The sequence below is a fragment of the Elephantulus edwardii genome, unplaced genomic scaffold (genome assembly GCF_000299155.1).
Source record: "Elephantulus edwardii isolate Elephantulus edwardi_28Jun2011 unplaced genomic scaffold, EleEdw1.0 scaffold00021, whole genome shotgun sequence".
Taxonomy (NCBI): domain Eukaryota; kingdom Metazoa; phylum Chordata; class Mammalia; order Macroscelidea; family Macroscelididae; genus Elephantulus; species Elephantulus edwardii.
The window spans coordinates 25,868,826-25,885,760 of record NW_006399771.1 but is presented as its reverse complement, the minus strand read 5'-3'; the positions used below and the strand labels follow the sequence as shown (position 1 = coordinate 25,885,760).

Genomic DNA, 16,935 nt, shown 5'->3' with positions numbered 1-16,935 from the left:
AAATATACAAAAAAGAAAATAATTAATCAGAATATTAGTTTGGGGGTTTGGGGGTTATATATACTTATTGTTGACCATAGACTTGGAAGAGACCCATACATAAATGACCCTCTAGTGGGTTTTCAGAGGCAATTAATCACAGGGAAGGTGATTGTCCATCTATGTCCCATGGAGAAGCTGGTTACCTTGAATCATAAACCTTTGGGATTGCAGCACATACTTTCTTTCTACTAGGCCACTATATACGTGTTGTTTTGTGCCATTGAGTCTGCTGGATCTCAATGTGACCTTATGTACAACAGCCCTATACCGTGCTCTATTGTGTGCCAATCTTACTGTCTCTGACACACCTACCCCATTACCTCAGTCACTGAATCAATCCATCTCACTGAGGGTCTTCCTCCCTCCTTTTTTCCCCCCAATGTATATTAGTTTATTTACAAAATTTGAATGCCTTCTTTTATTTTTTTTTAATACATTCTTTTCAAGAACAGATTCTTCCAATTTCCCTCATCCCCTCATCCATCAAATTGCACAACTAACTCCATGATTAAACTCCCCTCTCCCTGCACATCCTCATCTGTTGGCTTCCACCTTCCCTCACCCCCCTTGGATCCTTATACTCATTCTATAATAATGGTTTTATACAATATTTGTCCTTGTGGGACTGAGTTAGTTCACTCAGAATAATGCTCTCCAGTTCATAAAAAGTTAGATAATAATTTAAAAAGTCATTACTCCTGTATGTTACATAGTATTCCATTGTGTGAATGTACCATAATTTCTCAATCCATTTGTTTGTGGTGGGACACTTGGGCTAATTCTATGGTCTTAAATGGTGAATAATGCTGCTATGAACACTGGTGTACAAATTTTCGTTTGTGCCTCAGTTCTTATTTTCTCATGGTAATAGAATTCCAAGTAACGGAATAGCTGGGTCATATGGAATTTCTATGTCAGCTTTTTGAAGAAGCATAAAACTGCCTTCCAGAATGGCTGTACCATTTTACAATCCCACCAACAATGTGTGAGTTCCTTTCTTGGCACATCCTCTCCAACATTTATTATTTGCTGCCCTGTTAAAATTTACTTGTTACTGGAGTGAGATGGTATCTCATTATGGTTTTGTTTTGCACCTCTTTGTTGTTGTTATGTGCAGTTGAGTGGCCCGTTAACTCATAACGACCCTATGTACAACGGCCCTAAACCCTTCTCCATGTTGTGTCAGTCTTGTCTCTGACACACTTATCCCCATTACCTCAGTCACCGAATCAATACATCTTATCCAGTGTCTTCCTCTCTTGCACTGTCCCTCCACCCTCCCAAGCATAACGTTCCTCTCCAAGGGCTGGTCCCACCTTGCAACATGTCCTAAATATGTCAGATAAAGCTTCAGAATCCTTGCCTCCAAAGATCAGCCTGGTTTCACCCTCTCTAGAATGAACTTGATTGTTCTCCTAGAAGTGCATGCTGTGTGTGTGTATCAGAGCTAAATATATAATCAGTGTATTATACATATCAGTGTTTTTATTTATTCTTTTCTCGTTTTTAATAGAGCAAAAATCAACTTTTTATCTATGTTCACATACAACCCACAGTACAAAATTTGCTAAAGGCAGGTTTGGTGGAGGAGACAATACATCTGGAGTTGTCAGTAGGAGGCTGTGGAATAATTCCGCTGTGCAGAGATAAATGTGTGGCCTTAGAGAACAGTAAACTAAGGAGAACCCCAAGGCTCCTTGTGGGTTACTGGAGTGACAGAGTATCCATTCTGCTTACTTATGTCAAATTAATTTTTATTTCTAGTCCTTTCTCTTTTTCAGCCTTCCTTTTTGGTAGTCAATTTGTGAGTGAGGTATATTCCGAATTGGGCATTTTATTTCTGTTGTCATACCTTGGAAAATATAAAAATAAATATAGTTAAATACAGGGACCTCTGGTGACTTAATAGTAAGGATTTGCACTGCCAACCCAAACACGTGGTAAAAATCCACCAGGTCCTCCACAGGAGAAATGTGGACCGTTTTTGGCTTTGGTGGTTTTTTTTCTACTTTTTATTTTCTTTCTCTCCCTTTTCTTTTATTTTTTACTTTTCTAAATCCAGCTTGAATTCCTAGCATTTCCCTAAAAGGTACAGTTGTTGTTACATTCATAGTCCCAAAAGCCATTTCATGATCTATCCTTAAATGCAATGTTGCCATGCTGTGAATGATAGAATATTATCTGTACCATAAAAACCTGTTACATACTTGAAAAAACTGTTACTACAACTTGTATTCAGATATATGCACCAATCTCTAAAGCTTGAAGAAATTGAAAATATCTGCCAAACTTGTGCAGCTTGAAATTGATTCAATCAAGGTTCATTCATAATTAGTAAATGGAATGCAAAAGTTGGAGACAACAATGAATCATAGTCAGAAATTATGGCCTTGGAGTAGAAAGTGAGGCTAGATAATGATTCACTCTTACACAATCAATGATTATTCATTGCAAAAACTTTTTAAAAATAAGACAAATGACATATATATCTCACCTGATGTATTGCAGAGGAACTAGAATGATTACACGTGTTAAAAGAATCATTGGATAGGCTAAATATCAATAGTCACAATAAGGGCAGGTGCCGACTCTGGAGCAGACCATTGTTACTCACGTTGAAGTTCAAATTTAAGCTGAAGAAAATACAAGTCCACAGGAACCAATATACAATCTTAACTTTCTTTCTTCTGAATTTGAACACTATGTCAAGAATATGAGGCACTGAGTGCAGCAGTCAAGATCAGATGAACTGTGAGATGACATGGGGGATATTATCCATGCAGAAAGCACAAGATCATAAAAAAGACAGAGAAGAAAGGAAAGACCAAATGGACATCAGAAAAGACTCCCAAAATTGCGCTAAAACATAGAAAAGCTCAAAAAAAGGAAGAATTGCTATTGTAAAGAGATGAACAGAAGATTTTAAAGGGCAGCTCGAGAAAACAAAGTATTATAAAACAATGTGCCAAAAGTTCAGGCAGGATTTAGAAGAGGACATGGCACCAGGATGTCATTGCTGATGTGAGATGGATCCTGGCTGAAAGTAAGGAGTACTAAAAGAATGTCTATTTGTGCTTTATTGACTATGCAAAGACACTTAGTGTGTGTATCATAACAAGTTGTGGCCGGCATTAGAAAGAATAGGAATCCCAGAGCACTTGATTGTGCTCATATAAAAGCTATACCTGGGCCATAACGCTGTTGTGTGAATGGAGCAGGGAAGCACTGCTTGGTTTGGAATTGGAAAGGACTGTGCCAAGGTTCTATTCTCTCTGCATACCTATTCAGTCCGTATGCTGAGCAAATTATCCAAGAAGCTGGACTCTCTGAAGAAGAATGTGACATGAGGATTGGAGGGAGACTCATCAATAGCCTGCAGTAATAAGCAGATGACACTATCTGAAAGTGAGGAGGACTTGAAGCACTTGTAGAAGAACAAGGAATGCAGCCTTTAGTATAGATTGCATGTCAGTGTCAAGAAAACAAAGATTCGTACCACTGGACCATCATATTTAATGGAGAGAAGATTGAAACTGTCAACAGTTTCATCTTGCTTGGATTCACCATTAACACACTTGGTACAAGCAGTTAGGAAATAAGGAGACACATTGCACTGGGAAAATGTGAAGTTAGGACTTTTCCAAATTACTGAGGAGTAATAATGTCAGTTTCAAGACTAAGGTTCACCTGATTCAAGCAATAGTCTTTCTATTTACTTGCTGTGCATCTAAGAGCTGGGCAATGAGTAAAGATTACAGGAAAAGAATTGATGTTTTTGAGCTGTGGTGTTGGAGAAGAGCACTGAACGTCCCTTGGACAGCCAAGACAATTAACAGCTGTATTTTGGAGAGGAGGCAGCCGGAGTACATACACTTCAGAGACAAAAATGATAAGGCTTTGCCTCACATGCTTTATACATGTTGCTAGGAAGGACTATTTCTTGAAGAAATACATGATTCTAGGAAGGGTGGAGGTTTGATGAAGGAGAGGAAGACCCTTCACCAGGTGGACTGACGTGGTGACTATTGCAATGGGCTGTTGTGTGTCAGGAAGTGTAAGAATGGTGCAGGATAGAACATAGTTCAGATCTTTTGTTCATAGTGTTGCTATGACTTATACCTGACTTGACGGCACCTAAGAACAACATCTTTCCATATTACAAGTTCAGGTTTAAATTTGTTTTTCAGTTCTCTTAGCTTGAGAAATGCAGTGTGAGTTCTTCCCTTTTTGTTCTCCAATTCTAGCTCTCTGCACATTCCATTATGATACTTTCTTTGTGTTCTGGAGCCTCCTTTGAAATCTTCCATTCACCTCTTTTACTTTGGCATGTTTTCCCTTTATTTTTGCTTCTCATCAATTCTCTAGTGTAATTTTTAGAGTCTCTTCAGACATCCCATTTGGTTTTTTCTTTCTTTGTAATGACCTTTTGCTTTCTTCATGGTTGATATCTTTGCTATCATCCCACATCTAATCTGATCTTGTATCATTGGTGTTTCATTCTTCAAACCTAAGTTCTGTATATCTGCTAAGGTCACTTTCCAGCAATTCAGCCTTTAAAGTTAAAAAGGATCTTAGTTTTCTTCCTTAAAACTTTTTCTTTTTCTTTTTTTTTTTTTAATATTCATTGGTACCATTAGACATAGTGCATTTTATGCTGGGCTTCAGGAAGTTTGAATACACCATTTGCTCCATAAGGAAAAGATGGACAGCCTTATCCTTATAAAGACTTTCAACTTCAGAAATACAATAGAAGATTGCCGAGTTGAAATCTAGTAATCAGTGCTAGACTTGGTTTATTGTTGTTGTTGTTGTTGTTGTTGTTATGTGCCATCAAGTTGCTTGAGACTCAAAGCGACCCTATGTATAACAGCCACGAAGCCTGCTCTATCCTGTGCCAACTTTACTGTCCCTGACACACCTACCCTTTTTATCTCAATCACTGAATCAATCTGTCTTATCGATGGTCTTCCTCTCATTCTCCATCCTTCTGCCTTTCCAAGCTTGATGTCTCTTTCCAAGGACTGGTCCCTCCTTACAACATCCCCAGAGTATGTCAGATAAAGACTCAGAATCCTTGCTTCCAAGGAGCAGCCTGACTTCACCCTCTTGGGGCAAACCTGTTTGTTATCCTGGAAGTCCATGGTATAGTCAATATTCTTCTCTAGCACCACAGCTCAAAGGCATCAATTCTCTTTCTACCATCCCTAGTCATTGTCCAGCTCTCTGATGCATAGCAAGCAATTGTGAAGACTATCATCTGGATCAAGCATATCTTAGTCACCAGCCTGACGTGTTGCTCTTCAGTACTTAGGAGAGGTCCCTGATAGCTGACTTTCCCAATGCAATTTGTCTCTTGATTTCCTGGCTCCTGGCTGCTGGTACCAAGAGTGTTGATTGTGGAACCAAACAAACTAAAGCTGTTAGCAATATCAATCTCTTTACCACCTATCGTAATGCAGCCAATCGGTCCAGTGGTGAGAATCTTTGTTTTCTTGATGTTACACTTCAATCCATATTGAAGACTGGAGTCCTTGATCTTCCACAGCAAGTGCTTCACATCCTCCTCAGTTTAAACAAGCAGGGTTGTGCCATCTGCACAGCGCAAGTTGTTGATGAATCTTTCTTCAATTGTGATGCCACATTCCTCCTCATACAGCCCAGTCTCCCCGGTGATCTTTTCTGCATATAAATTTAAAAGGTATGGAGACAGAACACATCACTGGCATATACCCTTCCAATTTTGAACCATGCAGTGTCTCCTTGCACTGTTCTGATGACTGCTGGTCCAAGTATAGGTTTTACAAAGCACCGTCATCTCTTCTGGGAGTACCATTCTTCTCAGAGTCAGCCATAAGTTTGTTGTAAAATATCATAAATTCTGAATTTTTATTACCTCTCTGAAATCCTTCTTGATCCTTTAGCAAAGGTCAAATTCCTTAGTGTTCATATTTAGTCTCTGTCTTTTTTTGTTGTTGTTGTTAATTGTCCTTGATTTAGTCCTTTGTCCTTTGTTTTTCAGTATTATGATCCCTCTTTGTGCTTGCCACTTTGAATTAGCATGACTGTGCAAAGGCCTTGTCTGCATTACTCATCCAGTATCCTCTTAACTTTATTCAGGAACCGTATCATTCAAAGTTCAACACAAATGCTGTCTCTTTAAATCGCCTCTATCATTCACTCATCCTGAAACAATTATTGCCTTGCTTCTTAAACACACATAATGTTTTCTTTATCATTCATCATTTATTCTTTACAAGTTCTCCTCTTCTAGGTTTTAAGATCCTTTGACAGACACTTGTGACATTTCTGTTTATATTCTTCAGGATATTAAGTACAGGATTTTTTTCCCCAATAAGCATATGGGAAGGAATACGTTAGCTTAGAAGCTCTCCCTGTCTTCAGGAAGGAAGGATTACTTATCAATGAATTATCAATGAAGAAACTCCAATGAAGAAACAAAGTGGTATATTCTGGCTGAATAGCAAGCCTTCAAGAATCAGAAGGAATTGCTGTGTGCGTATCATCAATTTACGACTGTAAAGGAACACTTTCTCTCAGATAGGCACTGACAGGGGACAGGGATAAGCAGAGAAAAAAACAAGAGGACACAGTACCTTGGAGATGTTTCATGTCTACAAGATTAAAAAACATGCAGATTTTTGCATTATAGAATAAAATTTATTTTCATGAGAAACTTACATGAAAGAAGGTGAGTAAAAAATACTACATGATAAATGAGTTTATAAGCATACTTGTATGGAATATTTGTTATAAACCCTAAAACTGAAATAAACAAAAAGCAGTTATTAGCAGTTTCTCCTTTAGTATTTCCCTAGTCTATATTTAGCTATCTTGTTTAATTATACTTAAAATTCTAAAACCACTGTAGGAAGAACACATTCTTCTAAGTCATGTAGCACTATGGTCAATTTGGTATGATGAGGTAATCTGGGTTTGCTGTGACACTCAATCTTTTCAGTTTCAAATGCTGTAGTGGAACAACTAACTATGCCATAGGTGGAGCTCCCAGATTGACTCGAGATTGATTCAAGTTTGGAAGCAGGAGTGGTATCCACTGCCTAAACCACATGTCTCTGGAAAGTCTGTGAACTTGGAGAAACAAAGATAGTTATAGAAAAGATTAAGGCCTTTATATATATATATATATATATATATATATATCTAATATATGCACACACACACACACATACACACAATCTCCATATCTATATAATCTCCATATATCCCTTGCATTTAAAAGTTGGTTGGGCCCAAGGGTCTAGTGTTATTTTATGTTGGAGGAAAATTCTTCTAAGTTGTACAGCAGTCTTCTGTCAGTTAGCTGCACTGAGGTAATTTGGGTTTGCTGTGATGCTGAACCTTGTGTCATTGGGGGTCAAAAGCCATAATGGCTGCCCATGATAGGCAGTGTTTGGTGGAGCTCCCCATTTAAGACAGGTTTGAAAGCAGGAGTGGCATCCACTTCCTAAACTACATGCCTCTGAAAACTCTATGAACTTGGAGAAACAGTGATGGTTATAGAAATTTTGTTTATAGAGTTGCTATAAATCACACTCAACTCGACAGCAATAATCAACAACACAACAACAACGTATAAAGCTCCTTGATCTTCTTAAGTGTTCACTCTCTCTTCAAGTCAGGGAGTTTGGATGAAAATCAAGTATATAGAGGCAGTAGTCAGAACAGAGCAGGGTAACACTGCATGGTTCAAAATTGGAAAGGGTGTACGCCAGGGATGCATCCTGTCTCCATACCTTTTCAACATGTATGCAGAGCAGATTATCCAAGAGGGTGGGCTCTATGAGGAGAATTGTGGCATCAGGATTGGTGGAAGATCTATTAACAATCTGCGTTATGCAGATGACACAACCCTGCTTGCTGAAACTGAGGAGGACCTCATGCACTTGCTGCGAAGGGTCAAGGATGGCAGCCTTCAGTATGGACTGAGGCTCAATGTCAAGAAGACAAAGATTCTCACCACTGGACCAATTGGCAGCATCAGGATGGATGGCAAAGAGATTGAGATTGTTCACAGCTTCAGTTTGCTCGGCTACACAGTCAACACTCTTGGCACCAGCAGTCAGGAAATCAAAAAGCATATCGTGATGGGAAAGTCTGCTGTTAGGGACCTCTCTAAAGTACTCAGGAACAATGGTGTCTCTCTGGAGACTAAGGTGTGCCTGATACAGTCCGTGGTCTTTGCAATCGCTTGTTATGCATTGGAGAGTTGGACAATGACTAGGGAGGACAGAAGGAGAGTGGATGCTTTTGAGCTGTGGTGCTGGAGAAGAGTACTGAATGTACCATGGACTGCCAGGAAAACAAACAGATTCATCTTGGAGAGGATTAAACCAAGCTGCTCCTTGGAGGCAAGGATTCTGGGGCTTCATCTGACATACTTTGGACATGTTGCCAGGAGGGGGTCCTTGGAGAGGGACATCATGCTTGGGAGGGTGGAGGGACAGCGCAGGAGGAGAAGACCCTCTATGAGATGGATTGATTCGGTGACTGGGGTAATCGGGATGGGTGTATCAGAGGCAGTGCGGTTGGCGCAGGATGGAGCAGGGTTTAGGGCTGTTGTTCATAGGGTCGCTATGAGTCGCAAACGACTCGACGGCACATAACAACAAACAACAACAATTACAGTTTTGTAAACACTTGGTGAACAAATCCTTTAAAGGAATTATGAAAGGGCTTCAGTGATTTGGGGGGGGGGGTGTAAAAAACAACTGGTCAGAGTTCGTTATCTTTATAGTAAGAAATGTGAGCTTTCTTGTACTTCATTTATTATTGTTATATAAAGTGGAGGAAGAATTAATCCTTCAGTGGGTTTTCAGCTGCAGTAAATCTCAGAGAAGGAGATTGCCTATCTTCTACAAAATGGCTGGTAGATTTAGCTGCATACTTTTGTTTTGGCAGTGCAAATCCTTACCACAAGACACTACAGAAAATCAAGGACTGCAGTCTTCAAACTGGGTTACAGTTCAACATTAAGAAGGCAAAAATCTTCACCACTGGGCCAGTGGGTAAATCATGATAGAGGGACAAAGGGTTAATGTTCTCAATTATTTCATCTTGCTTGAGTCAACAATATACACCCTTTATACCAGTTGCCAGGACATCAGGAGACATACTGCTCTGGACAGGTCTGCTCTCAGGGATCTCTCCAAAATACTGAAGAACAATAGTGCTAGTCTGAAGATTAAAGTATGCTTGATTGAGGCCATTGAATTCTTTTCAATCACTTGATACACATCTGAGTGCTGGACAGTGTGTAAGGATGAAAGAAGAATTGATGCCTTCAAGTTGTGATTTAGGTGAAGAGTATTGAATATCCCCCTTAGATTGTCAAAAGAACAAAGATTTTTGTCTTGGAAAAAGTACATCCAGAATGTTCTTTCTAGGCCAAGATGATGATGCTTTGGCATGTTGCTAGAAGTGATTCCTTCGGAGAAGACATCATGCTTGGAAAGGTGGAAGGTCAACTAAAGATTAGAAGACCCTCAAGGAGATGGATGGACACCGTGATTTCAGCAGTTGGGTCATGTGTATTAGAGTGTATGGGGATGGCAAAGGATAGTACAGGGGGCAGGTCTGTTGTTCATAAGGTCATTATGAGCCCTACTCAACTCAACAGCATCTAACAACAACAAGCCCCCAGAGACACCAAACTCATTTATGTTGTTGCTGTTAGGTGTTTTCGAGTTGAATATGACTAATTGCTACTTTCTGAACTACAAATCTGAACTTTGTCCTTTCTGTGCTGTCCACATCATCTCTGACACTCTTAAGCTCATTGCTGTAGTCACTGTGTTAATCCGTCTTAATGAGGGTCTTCCCCACCTTTAGGGACTCTTTTTTAAGCATAATATCCTTTTCCAAGGAATAACACTTCGTACATCAAGCCCAAAATAAATAAGATGACATTTTGCCATCTTTGCCTTCAAGGACTATTCTGGCTATACTTTTTCCAAAACATATCTGTTTGGTCTTTTGGTAGTATGTAGGATTTTCAGAACTCTTCGCCAACACCACAATACAGAGGCATCAATTCTTCTGCCATCATTATTCATGATACAGTTCTCAGATGGAAGCAAGAGTTTGAAAAGATTGAATCATCCACAACTTCATCTTCAAAGTGACATAATTTCTCCCCATTAATTTGGAGAAATCCATGACACTGGATTTGCCCAAAGCAGTATGGCTTCTGATCTACTGAGTTCTGGTACCAAGGATGTTGATTATGGATCCAAGTAAGAGCAAATCATTGACAATTTCAACCATTTCTCTCTCCATCCATCATGATGTTGACTATGAATCTAGTGGTAAAGATTTGTGTCCTCTTAATGCTGAGATGTGATCCATATTGAAGGCTATAGTCTTTGATCCTCTCCAGTAAGTATTTATTGTAGTTGATTACTATATATTGAGTTAATGAGATGGCTGGGAAGTCTATTTGGCTATGAAATTATATGAAATAAAGGGGTTTTATTATTTTGTCGAATACAGGCAACATTAAATATAAAAGAGTGATGCCACTCTGGAGACTGTAAAATGCTCAAGAGGACAGATCTACCATATTTTCTAAAAGTTAATTAACTCTCAATTCCAAAAGCAGTGATATTGTATAGCTTTTAAAATGTTGATGATAACTATTGACTTTATTTTCTGTTAGCACAGGCCTTCAGTTAACCTAGACATGAAAATGGACCGATTCCTCATGGCAAGAAAGGCTTCTTTGTCATTAGATCATGCTAAATTGGTAGTTTTTATAGCCTGACAAGAGACCAAGTCATGTACCTTGAGGGAAGCACTTAAATCATCTGAAGACAGTTATTCTGTTCTGAAAGAAAGCTTGCATTGACTGCTTGAGATTTTTAGTCTCACTCTCCAGAGAACAGGGGTCAGGTCAGCTACAGAACTGACAGTTTCTGCCCTTGGGGTGGATAGATTAGATGGGAAATGTAGAGGAGGAGAGCAGAGCTTGTCAAGGAAATTCAAGGAGCAGAGATGATAAGTTCTAAAGGGAATTCTAATCTGGTCCCCAGATTGAATCATAAATGCATACATTTTATTGACTTACACAAGTGTGCAGAAGATAAAAAGAGAAAAAAAAAGTCAAAGGCATAGGAGGGAAAAAACCCAGCATATCAGAAGAATCAATAACTTTATTTGTCCAGTATTTGCAAATTCAAATTTGGGATGATTTTATGATAATTGAAGCTTGTTTGATACACTTCTTCAGTGACAATTCATGAAACCTTAAAGTTATATATGGGAAAATCCTAGCATTTTAGCAAACAATTCTCAAAATGTTAGAAATGAATTATTGTGTCTCTGGTCTGGTTGCAGCTGCCTTGTACTAAGTTAAATTAATCTAAATGTTTTTCTTATGAAAACTCATATTCATAGAGATGTTTGAAAAGAAATAAGGAATCTCTGGAGCTGTAATTTGTGACATATTGAGTTGCTAACCAAAAGTCATGCATCTCCATTGGTTCAAATCCACCAGCTGCTCCAGAGGAGAGAGATAGACCATCTTCTCAGTAAAATTTGAGATTTGCAGCCTCCAAAACTCAATAGAGGTCCTGAGTCTGAACTAGTTCAGTGGTTAGAGAGAAGTTATTGTTATTATATACTGTCAAGTCACTTGTGACTCATAGTGATCCTATGTACAACAGCTCTTAGCCCTGCTTTGTCGTATACCAACGTTATTGTCTCTGACACACCTCCCCCAATTACCCGTGACTGAATCAATCCATCTCATTGAGGGTCTCCCTCTCCTGCCTGTCCCTCCATCTTCCCAAGCATGATGTCTCTCCTTGCAACATGCCCAAAGTATGCTAAACGAAGCTTCATAATTGTTGCCTCAAAGGAGCAGCCTGGTTTCACCCTCTTTAGGACAAACCTGTTTGTTTTACTAGAAGTTCATGGTATATTCAGTACTCTTCTCCAGCATCACAGCAAAAAGTCATCAATTCTCCTTCTAACATCCCTAGTCATTGTCCAACTTTCTGTTGCATAGCAAGTAATTACAAAGACCATGGCCTGGATCAGGTGCACCTTAGTCTCCAACCTGACATTGATGTTCTCAGTACTCTGAAAAGGTCCCTGACAGCAGACTTTTCCAATGTAATTCATCTTTTGATTTCCTGGCTGCTGGTATTAAGAGTGTTGTTTGTGTAGTCAAGCAAACTAAAGCTGTTAACAGTCTCAATCTCTTCACTGTCTATGATGATGGTGTTGTTCAGCCCAGTGGTGAGAACCTTTGTTTGAATTTGTAATGAATGCGAATTGGAAACTATAAAATAAAGATTTTTTTTTCTTTTAAAACCAGCATACCATTTTGCTTAGGCTTTGCTGCTTTATAATCTACTCTTCCATAGTTGAAGCATTTTAGAAAGAACACATAGAAATATCCACTCCAAGACTTTTTTTGTTTGTTTGTTTCTCTAGTCAATTATGAAACAGTACTCAGTCAACCTTTGTGGAGATATTTATTTTAGTCAAATTGTTATTGATGATTCTTCAATTTGAGGGAAAACTTAAAAAGTAGAGAAGAATTTTTACATTTATACCAGATGGCCTACTTAAATTACCTCAAATACGTGGATTGTCAAGTACTTGCAACAAAGTTGGGAGAAGAATGAGAACTTAGGAGAAAGTTCTTGATTGTGGCTACTGATACCCAAATAGATTTAAAAAATATTAATATTATTTAGTGCCACAGAGGTCCTAAATCTTAAAAAAAAAAAACACACCACAAAACCCACACAAACATTCTGTCTTATGTTCTCCACAGAATAATTTTCTCCCTTATTCCTCACTCTTGGCTAGTTGAAGGGTGTCTCATTCAGTGGACTTTCCTTTTCCCCCTCATCTAAGCTGCAGTTCCTAAGGCTAATGTCAACTGGTTACCTCATTAAAGAACTTACTGCTTCAGACTAAAATTATCTCTACAAGACAGACATGCAGAATAGTTAACACTATTGTTGAATACATGAATTGTAATCTCTGGGAATGTATGTGTCTGTAATGCAATTTTCCATTATCTCTTTTGTAGTATTCCATCAAAAGAAATTTACATTCTATTTCTCAAAATTTCCTTTAAATAGTAAAATATGCAATAAATATATTCATTATTTCATGGTCTTATAGCATCCAATTTCATTATCTTTTCAGTTGATTTTGCATGATATAGCTCTGCATAAACAGCCATTATAAGAGTGAAAACTTGTTTAGAGTCAAGATGTATATATTTTTTAGAATCTGCCAGGTACCCTATGCATTTAAATTCTTGTTTATTTGTTTTTAACCTCTCTTAGAAGTATTTTCTAATAGAGGTGACCAAGTTAATTGTTCATTGCTGCTATGTTCCATTGAATCATAACCAACTCATATTTGCCCCTCTAACAGGTTTTAGAGATAGTAAATCAAATATGGACTGAGTCTTAATATCAGAAAGACAAAGCTTCTCACCACTGGGCCAATTGGCAGCATCAGGATGGATGGTGAAGAGATTGAGATTGTTTACAGCTTTAGTTTGCTTGGCTCCATGGTCAACACTCTGGGCACCATCAGCCAGGAAATTAAAAGATGTATCATGATGGGAAAGTTTGCTGCTAGGGACCTCGCCAGAGTACTGAAGAGCAATGGTCTCACTCTGGAGACTAAGGTGCGCCTGATACAGGCCATAGTCTTTGCAATCACTTGCTATGCAACAGACAGCTGGACAATAACTAGGGAGAATAGAAGGAGAATTGATGCCTTTAAGCTGTGGTGCTGGAGAATAGTATTGAATATTCTATGGACTGCTAAGAAGATGAACAGATTCATCCTGGAGAAGGTTAAACCGGACTGCCCCTTGGAGGCAAGGATTCTGAGGCTTTGTCTGACATTCTTTGAACATGCTGCAAAAAGGGACCAGTCCTTGGAAAGGGACGTCATGCTTGGGAGGGTGGAGGGACAGAACAGGGGAGGAAGACCCTCTATGAGCTGGATTCATTCAGTAACTGAAGTAATGGGGTGGGTGTGTCGGAGACAGTGAGACTGGCCCAGGACAGAGAAGGGTTTAGGGCTGTTGTTAGGATCGTGAGGCATCGTAGGCGGCTCAACAGCACATTACAACAATAACAAAAGATCAAATAGGAGTAGTTTGTCCATCCTTTTCCCATGGAGCAGTTGGTGAATTTAACATGCCTTTGGGATTGCAGTGTGATTTCTTACCATTCAGTCACTAGATTTCCCTATTGGTAGGTTACTTGTTATCTGTCTAGGCCTATCCTTCTTGTTGTGTGTCACTAAGTCAAAACCAACCCATAGCTAAACCTCCAGCAAGTTTTCAGAGGCAGTAATAACACAGGTGTACTGTTCATATGATTTTCAACATCAAGGAAATAAGAATTCTTACCATTGGACTGATAGGAAACATCATGATACATGGAGAAAAGATGGAAATTGTCAACAACGTCATCTTACTTGGATACAAATCAACATCCTTGGTACCAGCATTCAGAAAATCAGAAGGCATATCAACTGGCAAGTCAGTTTGAGGACTAAGATGTGTCTGTTCCAGGCCATGATCTTTCTGATCACTTGTATATTTCTGAGATTTGAATAGTGAATAAGGATGACAGAAGAAGAATCGATAAGTTTGAGCTGTGGTGTTGGAGAAGAGTACCGAACATCCCGTAAACTTACAAAAGAATAAATATGTCTTGGAGAAAGTGCAGCCAGAGTGCTCTTTGGAGACAAAGATGATAAAGCTTTGCCTCACATACTTCAGGTATTTGCTAAGAGAGTCTTTCCATGGAGAGGGATATTATGCTTGGAAGAACAGACGGTTGGTCAAAGAGAGGAAGACCCTCAGCCAGGTGGATTGACGCGGTGCCTGCCACAGTGGGCCCTAGTGTGTCAGGAAGTGTGAAGATGGCACAGGATAGGACAGGGTTCAGATCTGTAGTTCATAGGTTTGTTATAGATCATATTCATCTCAATGACACTTAACAACAACAAAAACAACAATCACACAAAAGGAGATTGCTCATCCTCTCTGGAAGAGCAGCTGATGGATTCAAACCACATACCTTTGGACTGCAGCACTAATTCTTACAACTAGGACACTAAAGCTTAGAAATGTAAATATTAAATGACATCTTGAAGGGAGGCAAAGGAAGTGAAGCAAATCATCAAACTTACCTTCTCTTGTGGTCCTGTGGGTTGAGCATCTTTTCTTTCTTTAAATACTACATTGATCATTTGTTCTATTGAATCACATTGCCTTACAGTAGCTTTGGTGCTTTCTGCTAGTTTGTCCAAGTTCCATCCATGTATGAGCTAATTTTTCCAGTTCCATCTTGCCTACACCTCAAGTTCAAGTTGATTGTGTTTTTTCTTCTCATCCAGTATCAATCACTTTTGCAGGACCAGACTTAATATAAGAAGTATTAGCTATCCATAATCATCTTTTATCTTTTCTCATGTAGATGTGTAGACCACATCAAACTCCGTAGCTTCATACATTTATTGCGTCACAGCTGTGCAGACTTACAGCCTCTACAAAAGGAATACCTACCTCATACAGTTGATATGAATTAAGATATTTGAAGCATTTTAATAAAACCCTTAATGGAATATTTTTATTATCATCATCATCATAATGATCTTTATCATATCATAGCATAGCATATCCATCACCTTTTAGTCTACCACAAACTTTAAAATACAATGAAATCATGCCTTGGCTCACTGAATTTAATTTTAAGGAGACAATTTGTCCACATTTGTACCCATTCTTTCATTTATTTACGCAGCAAATACTTATTCGGCACTTGCTCTGTGCCAGTCCGCGTAATATAGCCAACAAGTAAGACAGGTCTCTGCCGTCATAGAGTGAGTTTTCTGAAAAGAGAAGACAGAAAGCTGACAAATACAGAAGTGTGACAATTGCACAGAATAGTAAATGCTAAAAAACATTTTTCCCTTCCATGGAGTAAGTTCCAACTCAGAGCAGCCCTCTGTTTCTGAGGGTATTAGCCACGATGGCAGCAGACTTTAAACTTGTCATCCCCATGCTCTTCTCTCCAAACACACATGTTCTTGCTTGTGCCAGGGGTATAGTAAATAGCATACTCCAAACTTGTATCTTACTATGATTACTCAGTAATATGACTAGCTTTCCGTTACTAGTTTATAAGCCCCTAAGTATAGCAATTTCTTTTTTCTTTGTTATATGAAGATTATTCATTAAAATATGTCTTTAAACTGAATTATAGCATAATATTGACCTGAAATATTCTCTCCAGCTAACTAAGGTTCTTCAGTCTCAAGGTTTTATACTCAATAAAACTTTCAGAAGCGTGGGGTGTACATTTTCATGATACTCTTGTTCCTTGTCTGTATTTTTTTGGAATCACATAGATGATACCAACTATTTTTTGGTTTCTATAGGAACCTTTTTGAGTTGTGTTACTGGGTTTAAATTCTTTTTAACTTTCTTTTCTACAGGGTGCGGCTTTAATTAGAATGCTGGCTAATTTTATGGGCCACTCAGTATTTCAAAGCGGTTTGCAAGTAAGTAAAATACTTTCTTTTCCCTTCAGATTCTTCTTGTCAATATTTTATAAAGAGGTTTGAAAATGAGTAAGAAAAGAAAGCTAAATTTGTTGGGAAACTAGGATGTGTCCAGTAAACAGTATCTTTTAGTGAAAGAAATAAGTCATGTATAGCATGCTTACTGTATCAACCAACCAACCTTAAATTATGATGTTAGAATCTGCATTTTTAAATGGAAATTACTTCACTATGTAAGACCTATATAATTGATAGATTTTCAGAAAACCTACTTCTTTTTTTATAGATAAGTTTATATAA

General features: G+C 38.5%; 1 protein-coding gene and 1 pseudogene across 1 annotated transcript in view; both read left to right on the top strand.

The window, feature by feature from the left end:
- Positions 1–10,843, top strand: part of LOC102857481 — a 13,975-nt pseudogene extending 3,132 nt beyond the window's left edge.
- Positions 1–16,935, top strand: part of TRHDE (thyrotropin-releasing hormone degrading enzyme) — a 789,161-nt gene that overhangs the window by 539,891 nt on the left and 232,335 nt on the right. The window contains 1 exon segment of the mRNA XM_006882565.1: positions 16,570–16,635. Coding sequence (XP_006882627.1) covers positions 16,570–16,635 — 66 coding nt within the window.